Source organism: Pelobates fuscus, chromosome 8 (assembly GCF_036172605.1).
Source record: "Pelobates fuscus isolate aPelFus1 chromosome 8, aPelFus1.pri, whole genome shotgun sequence".
NCBI lineage: Eukaryota > Metazoa > Chordata > Amphibia > Anura > Pelobatidae > Pelobates > Pelobates fuscus.
The window spans coordinates 34,183,747-34,199,164 of record NC_086324.1 but is presented as its reverse complement, the minus strand read 5'-3'; the positions used below and the strand labels follow the sequence as shown (position 1 = coordinate 34,199,164).

Sequence of the window (15,418 nt, the reverse complement as noted above, 5' to 3'; positions counted from 1 at the left end):
TTAGAGAATGAGGAAGGAACATAAAAGGCAAGAGTAAGCCAATTTGTTGCACTTATAGACCTACCTGGGAATAGGAACTTTTAAATGAGCTGTAACTTGGACTTTTCAAATTGTTCATCTTATCACAGGATTCAATATAGCAGTTTTCAAGACGTATTAGCCTTGGAGATTAGTTTCATTATGGACTGCAATTCGTTCGGATTTGTGCTACTCTGGTGATCATACAAATTCTACCATACAAACTAATAGACAAAAACCACCATATAGTCTAATCACAAAAAAATCAACATGCACAATGGACGAACATGTTCTTTTTGATTTGTGCTTCAGAATTCTGTCCATGGCACAAAAAAAAAGGAAAAAAAAGATGATTAATGGGAAAAAAGATGACTGGTGGCTAAGACACTAAATGTTGCTTTTATTCACAGATCAAGAGGAACGTGAGCCATAGAGGGACAAATTTAAGATATTTTTTTCTAAAAAATCCACATTTATATGAAATATAATAAATATATCATATATAAATTTCGATTTTTTTTTTCTGCTTCTAATGTTTTTCACTCTGATTCATCTAATTCATTATCTCGAATCTTCTTACGTTACAGACATTTCTTATTTTCGGACTAAGGGGTTCGGCTAAAAGAAATTCTCACAATGCAAATGTCTAGTATTGATCATTTTATCTACCTTGGTTTGAATATTTTTTTAACTAGCACAGGAAATGTATGCTGACAATTTCTACAGAAGTGATTATGGGAGTAATTTGATTTTGATCTGTGAATATTTAAAATATTTACTGTGTTTGATAAAATGTTCATATGCTTAGTCTGTATCGTGAATGTGTGTTGATGGAGTATCAAAAAAATTACCATAACAATTCATACTGAAGCAGGTGCTTCCTTTGTCTGGCTCTTCATTTGATCCAAGAGCAGACATTGTGGTTTACTATGGTTTACTTGAAAACAGCCTGAATAGAAACCTTGTCTCCAGGGAACCAGATACTCAATGCCATAGTAATCGACAAGTGGAAACATTTCATTGCTAGGCATACACAATGCCAGACTCTGATTGGATATCATAAAAAAAGTCCTACATATAAAACCCCTGCTCTTATGTCCCTTTTTGATCTAAGAGTGCAGAATGCACAATGTGTATCGGGGCATCACAGAGCACTGGAAGAATAAGACTCACAACAATATATTATTCACAAAACTGTTCTAACAGTAGAGAACTATGCAGATAATTGCAAATGTTATGCTGAATATAGCTGAATTGTAAAATAGATTATTTGGAGATTTTTAAATTTTGGATAAAAATATGCAAATCCTCCATAATGTTCCATAATTCTCAGTTTAGAAAATAAACAGCTGTGTGTTAAAGTGGTAGTAATATTGTTTACAATTGGCTTGAAAATAAATAAATTTCACTAATTTACTTCATTTCATATTCATCATTAGTTCATGAAGTCATCTAAATTATACCCATTTTCCAGAATATATAAAGATACATCAGCAATAACCATTGAGAGATTCATAGCTATGTTTTTACGTTTCATATAGTTACATATTGTAACGGCACGCCCAGGCATAAAAGGGGTTAACAGCCGTTTAGTAGATCTTCCCTTCCAGAGACACAGGCACAGCTACTGTAGACACCAATACAGTGAACCGGAGAAGCATATGAATGCTGTAAACAGCTGAACCGGAACCATACGTATGCTGTAAACAGCCGAATAGGATAAAACATATGAATAGGTTTACACTCCTAGCAGTCAAACTGGAACAGCATAAAATAAATCCCCCCAAGAACGAGACAAGGCTCCGTTTTGAGGGTCAAGCAGGAACAGACAGAGCTGTGGGTTTATTGTTCTTATATACACATTAGTACCACCCACAGGGTTTTGGAAAACACGTACAATACACTCAGACACTCCCACACAAAATCCTCCCCTCTGCCTGTGATACAATTACCTTACACACTGGGTAATGTAATTATCACAGACAGAGAAATACAGTTTTTCCACATTATTCATAACTTTAAAAGTATGCATCACATTCACATAAATCTTACATTTTCAGAAACAAACATACGTCAAAATCATACAAATTGGTCCAGTGGTTCAAAAGATAGATTGTAGTCCTTTGTGACCAAATGAAGCATGGCTTTTCTGACCAAAACCAGTTCCACAGAGTCTTCTATCCTGGAGATAATTGGGAAGTAATCCAATTATCTCCAAGGACAGAGGCAAAACTCCATTAAGCACATGGCAGTAAAAAGACAGTAAAATGCAATAAAATACACAAGCAGGGCCGGCGCTACCATAAGGCGGCCCAGGCGGCCGCCTTAGGGCGCACCAGCCCTGGGGGCGCAATTTCAGGCTGACCGGAAGGAGGGAAGCGCACTGCGCTCCCCTCCAGTCGGTTACAATTTGTAGCGTGGCCGAGCGCAGAGATTCCCACCCGCGGAGCCCAGCCTCTTACCGCCCGCCCACCTCCTACCCTGGTGTCAGCCGACTGCCGCAGGCTGTGTGGAGGGGGTGGGGATATGAATGACATCATATCCCTGCTCCCTGTGTACCGCACAGCGCGGCTGGCGCCCAGGGATGAGGCTGGGCTGCAGGACAGGACTCCACAGAGCCGGACTCCATGCACCCCAGGAACAAGATTGAACTGATGTAAGTATGTAATTATGCATGTATGTATGTATGTATGTATGTCTCTGTCTGTATGTATGTATGTATCTGTCTGTCTGTATGTATGTCTCTGTCTGTATGTATGTATGTCTCTGTCTGTCTGTATGTATGTCTCTGTCTGTATGTATGTATGTATGTATGTCTCTGTATCCATGCATGTATGTATCTGTATGCATGTGTGTAACTCTGTGCCTTTATGTCTCTGTATGTACGGATGTATGTATGTGTCTGTGTGTCTCTGTATGTCTTTGTATGCATGTTTCTGTATGTATGTGTCTGTATGACGGTTTGCCTCTGTATGTATGTATGTTTGTATGTGTCTGTATGTCTTGTATGTATGTTTATGTATGCCTGTATGTATGTTTATGTATGCCTGTATGTATGTTTATGTATGCTTCTATGTCTCTGTATGTGTATGTATGCCTGTATGTATTTGTATGTATTCTTCTGTATGCCTGTATGTCTCTGTATGCCTCTATATATGTATGTGTCTGTAAGGCGGTATGTCTCTGTATGCATGCATGTCTTTGTATGCCTGAATGCATGTATGCCTGTATGTTTCTGTATGCCTGTATGTCTCTGTATGTATGTATGTATGTATGTATGTGCCTGTATGTCTATACATGTATGAATCTGTATGTATGTGTGTAACTCTGTGCCTTTGTGTCTCTGTATGTACGGATGTATGTATGTGTCTGTGTGTCTCTGTATGTCTTTGTATGCATGTTTCTGTATGTATGTGTCTATATGACGGTTTGCCTATGTATGTATGTATGTTTGTATGTGTCTGTATGTCTTGTATGTATGTTTATGTATGCTGTATGTATGTTTATGTATGCCTGTATGTATGTTTATGTATGCCTGTATGTCTCTGTATGTGTATGTATGCCTGTATGTCTTTGTATGTATGTTTCTGTATGCCCGTATGCCTCTGTATGCCTGTATATATGTATGTGTCTGTTTGGCGGTATGTCTCTGTATGCATGCATGTCTTTGTATGCCTGTATGTATGTATGCCTGTATGTTTCTGTATGCCTGTATGTCTCTGTATGCATGTGTGTAACTCTGTGCCTTTATGTCTCTTTATGTACGGATGTATGTATGTATGTGCCTGTGTGTCTCTGTATGTCTTTGTATGCATGTTTCTGTATGTATGTGTCTGTATGACGGTTTGCCTCTGTATGTATGTTTGTATGTGTCTGTATGTCTTGTATGTATGTTTATGTATGCCTGTATGTCTCTGTATGTACGTATGTATGTGTATGTATGCCTGTATGTCTTTGTATGTATGTTTCTGTATGCCTGTATGTGTCTGTATGATGGTATGCCTCTGTATGTATGCATGTCTTTATATACCTTCATGTCTCTGTATGCATGTGTCTTTGCCTGTATGTCTCTGACTGTATGTGTCTGTGTCTGTATGTCTCTGTATGATTATTTCTGTGTTTGTATGACAGTGTACCTGTGTGACTGAAAAATGATGCCTGTGGCCTGGGAGGAAATACGCACAGGTGAAGATGCATTTTTTATTTTTTTTAAAGGAGGGTGAGGGGCGCCAAAATGCATCTTCCCCTGTGTAACTAAAAATCCTAGCACTGGCCCTGTACACAAGGTTACATTTATTACATAAAATACAGACATGCAACATATCCCCAGATAGCTTAGGTCTGAGCACACATTATTACTGAATGGCGCTCAGACCACACACATACAGTTCAATTGCCATGGAGCCAAAGTCTTTCCCATAGTCTTTCATTATACGAATGGGCTCCATGGCATAGCTATCTGGGGTATCAGCGCTCAAACAGGGCAAGCACCGAATGACCCGGCTTTCATGTCTTTGCAGGGGAAAATCAAGCGTTTCAACATGGGGCTATAGTCTAAAGGCAGCAGGTGGGCAACCAGGCTCCTCCAATGCACAGTGGCGAGATTGGTCTCGTCACACATATGTGTTTTTTTGTTTTGTTTTTTATTTAAATATATGCACATAATTTGGAGAAGAATAAGCATTTTGCGCTAGACTGAGACAAAATTTTGGCCCGGGGGCTGGAAGTCATAGCAGCCCTATAGGATATGCACACCTTCTCAAAGAGGGTATGTCAGTTTAATGTCCCTCAGGGCTGCCCATGCACAGAACCCTGCTGAAGAGCTCCTGCATGGGGAAAATTCCTTGTGTCTGTAATGTAATGTTTGTTCTGCATTTGCTTGTGATTTGTCTCTAGTGTTCCCATAAGCATAATACCAGAGGACAAAAGTGGAACAGGGTCATAAGAGGGTGCTGTGTGTGCAGGAAGATTGTCTGGGGTGCTGTATGCATTTGTAGACCACTTGTGAGGTTGTGGGGATGTACGCTACCTAAAGTCTTATGTGTATATGGGGAAGCTGCTTGTGGGGATGCAAATATGAGGGAATCTTGCCTGTGGTTGGGATGCTGCTTGCTGCAGACTTTGTGGGTGGAGGGGATGCTGCTTGAGGGATAGCATGTGTAGTGTTTGTTGTGGGGTTTTGGGTGTGGGGAGGTAGGAGCTGTAGTGTGTGTGGGGATAGGGATGAAGTGGGGGGTGGGGGACTGAGGAGAACATGGCCTGCAGGGTGAGTGGGGGGGGGACACAGGCTGGTGGGTATGCTAGGAGGACAAAGGCTGCAGTATATGTCAAGGGGACATGGAATGCAGGAAAGGTAGGCGGACCTTGGGCAGTGGGAGTGGAGCTAAATGGGCAGTGGGGGCAGAGCTAAATGTGGCCTGAACCCACTGCCTGGTTACTGCTCCGCACTAAGGGAGAAACAAGGAGTCCCTTGTGTGTGTGTGTGTGTGTGTATGTCTGTGTGACTGGCTGTGACTGTCTGCCTGTAACTTTGTGTGTGTGACTGTCTGCCTGTAACTTTGTATGTGGCTTACTGCCTGTGACTGTGTGTGTTTGACTGCCTGTAACTGTGTGTGTGTAACTGTCTGCCTCTTAGTGTGTGTGATTGTGTGTGACTGTCTGCCAGTACGTGTGTGTGTGTGTGTGTGTGTGTGTGTGTGTGTGTGTGCGCGACTGCCTGTAACTGTGTGTGTGACTGTCTGCATGCAACTGTGTGAATGACTGTCTGTACCTCTGTGTGTGGCTGTCTGCCTGTGACTGTGTGTGATTGCCTGCCTGTGACTGTGTGTGGATGACAATAACTGTGTATGTATGTGACTTTCTGCCTGTAGCTGTGTGTGCATGTGGCTGTATTTTACAGTGTATGTGTATAAATGTGTGCATGTGACTGTGTGTGTCTGAATGTGGCACTGTGTGCATGTGACTCTGTAAAAAGACACACCTGCGTTCACACATGGGCATACATGCATTTTTTACAATCTGAATTGAACACCCATCAGAAATATTGCTTACAGTCAATACACCCATTACAAATATCACACATAGCATACATAATACACAGAGATATCATACATATCACACACAGGCGACATACACACATTGCATCATATTATTGTGAGATTTATTACAGTGGTACTCATACAGTGGTACTCAGTCATGTAAAATACACATGTGTTTTATAGTTGCAGAGCTCTGTGATACGCTAATAAGCACATTACTTGGTGTTGAATTGTTGTGGATCTCAATGACATACTCATACACTGCATATTACTGTGAGCTTTATTGTTGTGGAGCTCTGCGAAAAAAGCCCCTCTCTTGGCTGCAGACCATGAGTAGCTGTCTCCCAAGCTCTGGCCAATAAGATCTTCTGATGCAGATTACCACTGCAAAGCTCTGACACTCTAAGTGACTGAGCTCATAAAACAGTTACTCACGGTCTGCATCCGGTGGAGGTGCAGTCCAGATTCCTAGCACACTGGACCATCAGAGAGCAGCATGCCCCCTCACTGCAAGGTAACAACATTGAATGGGGAATTGATGCAACTTTAATAGTATTTAATTGAATAAAGCCACTATACAAACACTACACCCTTATACACACACTATTCATGGATGGGGGTGTGACCAGGGATAGGCTCTGTAAAGCATTTTCGCACAGGGCACCTAAAGGCCTACGGTCTGTATGTTTCCATGGAAGTAATGTCCAAATATATGTATCCCCGTATCCCTGTACTTTTGACATTGATGGGATTTACTGATCCCCTTGTTGTGAAGAGATTAAAGAAACACATTTTATAATTGCCAGTTGTTATTTGCCTCTAGTATTCAGTATAATATTGTTAAGCTATTTATTGCAAAAAAATATTTTTACTTAATAGTAAATCCCAAACCACGTTATCTTAATATTCATGAGGTACATGATGAACGTTGGATGTCCCCTACAGACTGGCTTTTCAAGTACAGCACTAGCGAAAACCACTAAATTGCTGCCAATAATCTGAACATCATCTGCCATTAGCAACCTGGGAAAAGCTTAAAGTAGATGTTTTGGTATACAATTTCTGAGCATTCTAAAGCAGAGATGGCAAATATACGGTCTGTAGCTGTTTCGCAGTTTTGACTTTCATGTTCTTTGCAGATGTTATGGGAGTTGATCAGCTTCTGAGGGTCAGTTGATGTCTAGTGAGACTAGAATACTTGATTAGGTAAACATGTAAGTTAGCAAATAATATCAGTTATTAACTACATATATTCTGTTTGTATTAGCCCTGATTTTGAAAATATATGGAATTTTGAGTCCAAATTTTTTAACGTTGCCTTAGCATTTTGGGAATGTGTTTGGCTGGCAAAGACTATCCCGTGAGGGCAGAAAGATACATTTTTAATATATATTTTATATAATTTCAATGTGGAATCTTATATTAATTGTAAAATGTAGGGCTGCATTTGTTCATCAGTTGTACAATATCAACTTGAATCAATATACATTCTCAACATTTCTTGTAAGTCTGGCTGACTACACAAAGTTTGTGAAATTGCAATCAAATATATTAACCCAAATACTGAAATCATAATGCATTTGATTAATAGCCAGGCAATACACTGGCATGATACAGCCTAGGTTTTTATTCAGAATAATGAGTAGCACATATGCTTCACATTGCAAATGATTAACCTTACTGAATTTATTATACTCATTATACATATTAGCATTTCTATACATTTTCTAATGTTGCTATGAAGTAGACTTGGAGATTCAGTCAGAAATGCAATTTGTCAGAATTTGAGCCAATCAGATGATCGGCGAAATTCCCGAACTCCATATCCCGAATGGCAAACCAACCGAAATACGCAATGGCCAAGCTCCCCAATTCCACCGCATTAGTGGTCGATTACTGTGTGCCAGCATAATCTTCATTTACAGCTAGTCATATTCAGATTAATCTGTGATGTTGCTAATGATTGACTCACATCATAAAAATAAACTGGATGTTAGGCTGCTAGAATGGAACAAGAGAGGCTTGTAAGAAAGGTTATTGTATATAAAAAATGTGAATAATGCAAAAATAATAATAACAGAAGTTGAAATGAAAAACTCACCAAGAAACGTATATGGAGCACAAAAATTATAAAAATATTTAAATATTGGAAATATCTATATAAACAATACATTTTGAATTAGCATAAGATCTTCATGGATTGTATTATGATGTTGGCAAAAAAAATCTTTGGCACAACAGGCTAAAGATACCATTTATGATTTATTTTAAGCTAAATGGCAAGTAACATATGTGGAGGTATAAAAAGATGTTTCTCAAAAAGACAAGAAATCAGTGAGCGCTGAGCACTTTTTTGCTCGTATTTAGTGCCAGATTTGCACTTTTTTACACTTGTTACACCATAGAAAGGCATATGTTTAATCCTCCCCTTTAAACCAGGAACACTATCAGAAATGTGTAGCTCGTAGAATCGCCTGAGCTGCCTTCTTCTTGTATGCGTCCATATTTTTACTCTCCTTTGTCTTTCATTACACATCAATTGAGTGATCTCTCCAGACACTTGTCCAAGCTTCCCTTATCATATTGTTATATACGAAGAGATTTACTCCCAAACAGCTCTTTATTTATGCTGAACGTTGTTTCAGTTGTTGCTTATGTTCACAAACAAAGAATTATGCCATTTCTTAACTTGGATTTTTTAAATGTTTTTTTACTTTAAATTTTTAAAAAAAAATGTATACAGAAAAAAGGGAACTAATATGCAAATAAACTCATAATAGTAATTTAACAACATGTAATGGACAGATAAAAATAAGGTGGACAGACATAAGAGGTGAAGAAGGCCCTGCTCAAATATTATTATTATTATTATTATTCTCATTATTCTCATTATTCTCATTATTAATATTATTACTATCATACAGCTTAGGTAGCATAATTAATTTATCCCTATCATTTGATTACCATATTGTCAGGTGCTAAACAAATTACATAAAATTGATTATTGACTATGTGTAGAAAATTTTCCTACATTTGAGTACATGACATCACCAAATATTTAAAATGTAAAGAAATTCAAACATTTTTAATGGATATTTTGTATGCCAGATATACTATTAAATTAAAGGAGAAATACATAATAACTAAAACAAATTAAATAAAATGGAATTGGAAAATAACTAAATTAGAATCTTACCAGTGTGTTTACTTTGACCTGAAATGGTGAATTCCATTTCGTTCTTGATAATTTTAGCGCAGTGGTTAGTTCCAATTTATGTCCTTCAGGGAAGGTCAGAAAATAGCTTGGTGTATTTATAAATACCGTATGAGATCTTTCTTCTTTATAACGTGTAAGCTGGGTCTTGTACTTTTCCACCTTATAATTAGCTCATTATATATAATAAAGCTTGATTCATTTTTATAGACTACTGCTATAACACGAGATACAGAAAATGTAAGCTATAGCAGATTTGTTTTTAGTGACCTGAGCGTTCTTCAGCCATTTTAAGAAGTTGGTGGATATCATAGAGTCAGTAATACATTTATTACGGGTAATTTAATACAGATCACAAAAGCATATCTTTACATCTCTGTAAGATATAAATCACTCATTGGTAAAATAATTGAATATTTTCCCCTGTTGCAGTTTTAAAGGGGTAAAGGTTGAAAAAGTCTTAAAGTCTTAAAGGGACCTTGTTCTATTTACTTCTAAAATGCTAAAAATGTTTAATAATACGTTTGATACCATGTGCTAGATGAAGAATTATGAAATATATATTAAAATATGAAGTTATATATTAATGGAAATTCCACATGCAAATATATCTAATCCAACTTCCTTCACAATCAGTTTCTGTCATAATTTCCTATTCCCTGCTGTAACTTACCTACACACTACCTACCCATTTCCCATTCCAATTAATTTCACTATTTACTTGAAAGTGTAAACTTGAGATTTTTTTCTCGTATATTTTATTTATATAGAGCTTCTCTCAAATATTCTTGTACGTACAAAAGTAAATTTGTAGTAGGTAAGTGCAGTACCTAAAAAGTAAAATTATTTTACTGTCTGCTTCCTGTAAACCTCTGTTGCCTCCTATAGTGCAAATAACTATATAATATGTACAAAAAGTAGCTATAGACACAAAGAGGTAAATGCCAGGTGCACTAGCACTACCCAATGGTTAATGGAGGATATACAGCAAAGATACAGTACTAATGTTCTGGGCACATTGCCCCTATTGATAGAGGGTGGTGTACCAGAAAACATTTGTACTGTATTTTTGTTTTATCTCCTACATTAAATTTGGGGTAGCAATAATGCACCTGACATTTACCGCTTTGCCCATATAAACATCCTTATACTGTATATTCACTTCAGTTATCCCTTTATTTAGCATCTTCCTGTCTATCTCTCCCTTAATAGCCATGTATAGATAATGGAAATGCACTCAATCCTTCGTGGTGGAATCCTGGGTGCAATCATGGATCACCCCCGGTACCAAGAGACCAAATATCTCTCCCTTACTGACGTGCTCCCTAATTGCTCCCCCTTTTTCAGTGTTTTGCCAAGCCTCCCGTGTGAAGTTTCATATAATCCTGAGTATCAATGCCTTGTTTATTGTCTTTTATACCACTTTCTCATAGACTGGAGAATATTGCACATTAAAGGGATACTCTTAGGTCCAAGACAACTTTAGTTTAAAGAAGCAGTTTTGTTATAAAGATCTTATATTTAGGCTTTACCAGGCAATTAACAGAGCCAAATATATAAAATTCAAAGTTAAACAGATGTGCAATAAAGGAAGTTAAAACAATTGAGCTCTTTTTCAGGAAGTGTATACAGAGATTATGTGAGACAAAGCAAGGAGAGGTGTGGCTAGGACTGCATATACAAAATCATTTAACTCCTAAACAATAAATAATTAAGCAGTGAGACTGTAGGGGCATGATCTATACACCACAACTACTCCAGTACATTAAGTTGTTTTGGTGCCCGAAAGTAATGCACGTACATAATGCTTGAAATAAAATTATAATAGAAACATTCATGCCGTTTCTCTGTGTGCTGATATATATAGAAGAAGAAATGGTATTTCATCACAAATATAAAACAGTTAAATAGGGGATTTGCAGACAGCAGCTGTGCAAGAATAACAGTAAGCAAAGTTGCCTTTTTAAAACCATGCATCTATACAATACAGGACATTTTGTGTTGTTATTGCATCAATTATATGTTCAGAGCATTCATTAGCTCGTGGTATGCAACTAAGATACTACACACCTACAAAGGTTGGTATGCACTTTGAGAGGAGAAAGCATGTTAAGTATTCACGGTCCACACTTTGTAAGGTCCAGAGGCTTCTTTTTCCACTGTAGATACATTTATTTTTTTGTCAAGCAATTATCAAAGCTGGAATGTAAATTGGGCTTCATAGGCTTCATAGGCTTTGTTTAATTTTGCATGTCTTTGCAAAAAAACATATTTTTTCCATTTGCACGTTATCCAGCTGATGACTGTTAGTTACATCTGCCATAAAAGCTACAGTTTGCTTGATCCTTCAGGTTTCTGACGTTTGAACAAAATTGTCTCCAGTTTCAAAAATCCGTGTTAGTATGCAGTCACCACGAATAGATTTTCCATTTAGATTTTGCATTCTAGATTAGAATCTCCACTTCTGTACAGATCTGCAAAAACAACAACAAAAAAAACACAGTTTAACGTATGTTTTTCTTTAGTTTTTCCAGGGTTTATTCATCTGAGTTTCAGGTTTTGATGAATATGTCTATTTATTTGAAATTTTAGCTTAATTATTACTATTTTTGGGCTACTGTTGCTTATTTTAAGAATTGGGTTTTTGTCTTTTAGATTAAAGTTCCTAATTTATGAAGCTAATATATAGGAATTAATGTACACACTGTTTCTCTACTGTTAATAATTAAATGGTTTACTTACGCATGAGTAGGTCATTAAACAATGGGACAACAATTAAAACAGGGATCCTTGTTTTGCCATTTAGAGCTAATCTGCTGAATTTGCAGAATGTGACATTGAAAAATAAAACTCTATGCAACTGGGTATTATTCTGACAGTTTGTGTTGGATTTCGATGAAAGCAAATTACTTTAGTGTCTCATGTGACATTGGATTATTGATGTCAAAGTGCTCTCGTACTGTCCAATATGACAAAAAAAATACATCAGTTGAGCATATTAAAACAAAATGTGCTCTGAAAGTAGAAAACACAAATTTCATTGTGCAGCGATAGACCAAAATACGCAGTAAGAGTACGATACACAATTACACGATTACTGTTTGAAATCTTAAAAATATAGATATGTGGATTGGGTCGCATCATATGACCATGCTATGTTAAAGAGACACTCCACTGCCTAAATACAAAATAAATTAAATCCCTATTTAGTAGATATACCCCCAAATGAAAACATGTATGCATTTAATTATATCTAAAAACATCTTGCAAAACCTGCAGTTCTCTTGTCTGCTGCCTTTGCAAGCCCTCCTCCTCTAACCCCGCCCAGTCTTTCTGTGGCTATCCAATCACAGTCTTCCCAATGAAGCTCAATGAGAAGTTTTTGCAAGGCGGTGCTCTGGGCAATTGCTGCCTCTTGAGTTCAGTGCAAATAAACTAACCAAACCAGGAAGTAACAGGACCTGTTGTCTGCTTGAAAAGCCAGGGGGTGTAACCAGTATTATTCATAAAAGTATAAATTTTCATTGAAATCTGCACTTTTTCAAACTGAAAAAAGGGGATACACTCTTCACACATAAAGCTTTTCAGCAAACTAAAGTGCTTTAGGGGTCTGGAGTGTCCCTTTAAGAGCTTCAAGTTTGCATATCCCAATATTGATGGACCCTGAACCTCTCAAAAGAAAATATTCTTCCATAATACACAATTGACTGTATGCTCTCTCTCTCTCTCTCCTTCCCTTTTACAATGTTATATATTTCTCAACAGTCGTTTCCTCCGATCACCCATCATTATATTAATTTCTAGACTTTTTGTATTGTAAAAAAAAAAAAAAACACATAAAAAACATTAAAATCCACGCATTTCTCTATTATCCGTAAGCAGCTGTTAAAATCAATTTCCTAAGAACCCAACAATGAGTCATATTCTTCTGAAAAGTTTTATTTTGTTTGAATGCATTAACCTGCAGTAAAATAAACATTTTGTTGGCATTTTGAAACTATTACTGCATATTTGTTGTTTTCTTTTTCTTCCAGGTATTGAAGGGGTTTCCAGAATGCCTACAAGCTGATATTTGTCTGCACCTCAACCAGACATTACTGCAAAATTGCAAGGCATTTACTGGTGCGAGTAAAGGATGCCTAAGGGCATTAGCAATGAAGTTTAAAACTACACATGCCCCACCTGGTGATACCCTTGTTCACTCGGGGGACATTCTCACAGCACTGTACTTCCTGTCAAGGGGCTCCATTGAAATCCTTAAAGATGATATTGTTGTAGCTATTTTAGGTAAGCCAATATATAACACATCTTGTTGGTTCTGTTAAATGTCTCTGTCTATAAGATTATAGACTGGATGCAGAAAACCAATAAGTTCTCAAAGCACTATTTTTAACAGGTATTCTAAAACGATTTTGCAGAAGAAATAAACTGTATATTGCAGGACATCTATAAAGATAAATATTGTTGCTGTTTGTATGGAATTCTAGAACTGGCTGGAAAAATTTACATCTATATATATATAGATTTTTTTTTATTCTATATAATAAGTCAGTGAAAGTGGAGATGTCTAAAGTAGGTAGATATTAAACATTAAATAGTTTTTTTACAATTTCAATTTTATTTAGTTTATTTTAATATATTTTTTGTGATATTTCAGTATCAGAACTGCATATATATAATAATAATAAAAATATTAACAAATGTAATTTTTTTTTCTCTTCAGGTAAAAATGACATATTTGGGGAAATGGTGCATCTTTACGCCAAGCCGGGAAAATCCAACGCTGATGTTAGAGCGCTAACGTATTGCGATCTGCATAAGATTCAGCGAGAGGATTTATTAGAGGTGTTAGATATGTACCCTGAATTTTCAGATCAATTTCTGACAAATCTAGAGCTTACATTCAACCTAAGAGATGAAATCACCAAGGTTAGTTTTAATGTTGAATTTGTTAAAAGAATGAACGAATTCTATGAACGTAAACATTTTTTGAAAATAATGCATAACATATAAGATGCAGTAGGGCCAATTTTACCGTGGTTTCCAGATAAAGAAAAGGGAATATTTTAAAATGTATTGTCAGACATGCTGTGCCCTATTAAGCATGTACCATTCAGTTCATACAAATCGTTTGTTGTAAAGATTATATAAGCGGAGTCCTCATTTAATGATTGGCTTTAAAATTCAGCAGAATAGGAACTGGTCACTTTCAAAATGTATTCAGCTGGAATGTTACATTGTTTCAATCCAGAATCCACCAACATTATTGAATCAGAGCACATTTGACTTGCTTCATGTGAGGGCAAATTGATCAATCAGTTCACACATGCTCAGAACCAGGGTCGGACTGGTACTAGACATAGGTCCTGCATGTACGCCACACAGGAGATAACTTTCAGCATCTGACCTCAAACTGTCCCTCACCCTCTGACACATGTCTCATCCTATTATGACAGTGTGTGAATGTGAGGCTATTTTGTGTAGTGTGGCAGTGAGTGTGAAAGTTGGGCAGTATTAGTGTAGAGTGGATGCATGTGTAAAAGTGAGGATGTATTAGTGTAGAATGGAAGTGTCTGTGAATGGAGTTGTATTTGTGTAAAATGGACATGTGTGAATTTGGTTTTGTATCTGTGTAGAGTGAAAGTATGTGTTTTAGGCAGCATAGCATTTTATGTGTTCTAAGTGTGTCAGTATATTTTTGTGTGTGCGTACTTTTCTTCTACCCTTTGACATTCCTTCTGCACTGGCTTTTTCATTAAATCTTCTACCATGGTTCTCCACCATACCCCCTCCCTGAGTGTTGTTGTGTTCTTCTTACCACAGTATCTCACCTCTCCCCACAGCCCCCCTCAGTGCAAATCCAGAGCACTGGCATTGAGTGGGAGAATGTCCATTAATCCCAACTGTAGATATATATTCATGTAACATGGTGCAATTAACTAGCAACGTTACCTATGTCAGGATACCATCTTAATCTTACCAGAAGATTTTTTTCACAGTATTACCCTGTCTATTGGAGGTGGGAGCATCAATTTACATTTGTTTTTTTCAACTGACTGATCGCTTCCAAAACCATATAGATGAACGTCTTGGTGAATGAGCTTCTTTCCAGCCTACCTTCCAATTTTAACTAATATTTTAATTCCAG

General features: G+C 37.1%; 1 protein-coding gene across 1 annotated transcript in view; it reads left to right on the top strand.

Annotated features, from left to right (window-relative positions):
• The window catches only part of KCNH7 (potassium voltage-gated channel subfamily H member 7), a 294,904-nt gene that overhangs the window by 245,206 nt on the left and 34,280 nt on the right, over positions 1-15,418 (top strand). The window contains exons 10-11 of the mRNA XM_063428623.1: positions 13,305-13,557; positions 13,994-14,199. Of these exons, the coding sequence (XP_063284693.1) occupies positions 13,305-13,557; positions 13,994-14,199 (459 nt within the window). The remainder of the gene's footprint in view (positions 1-13,304; positions 13,558-13,993; positions 14,200-15,418) is intronic.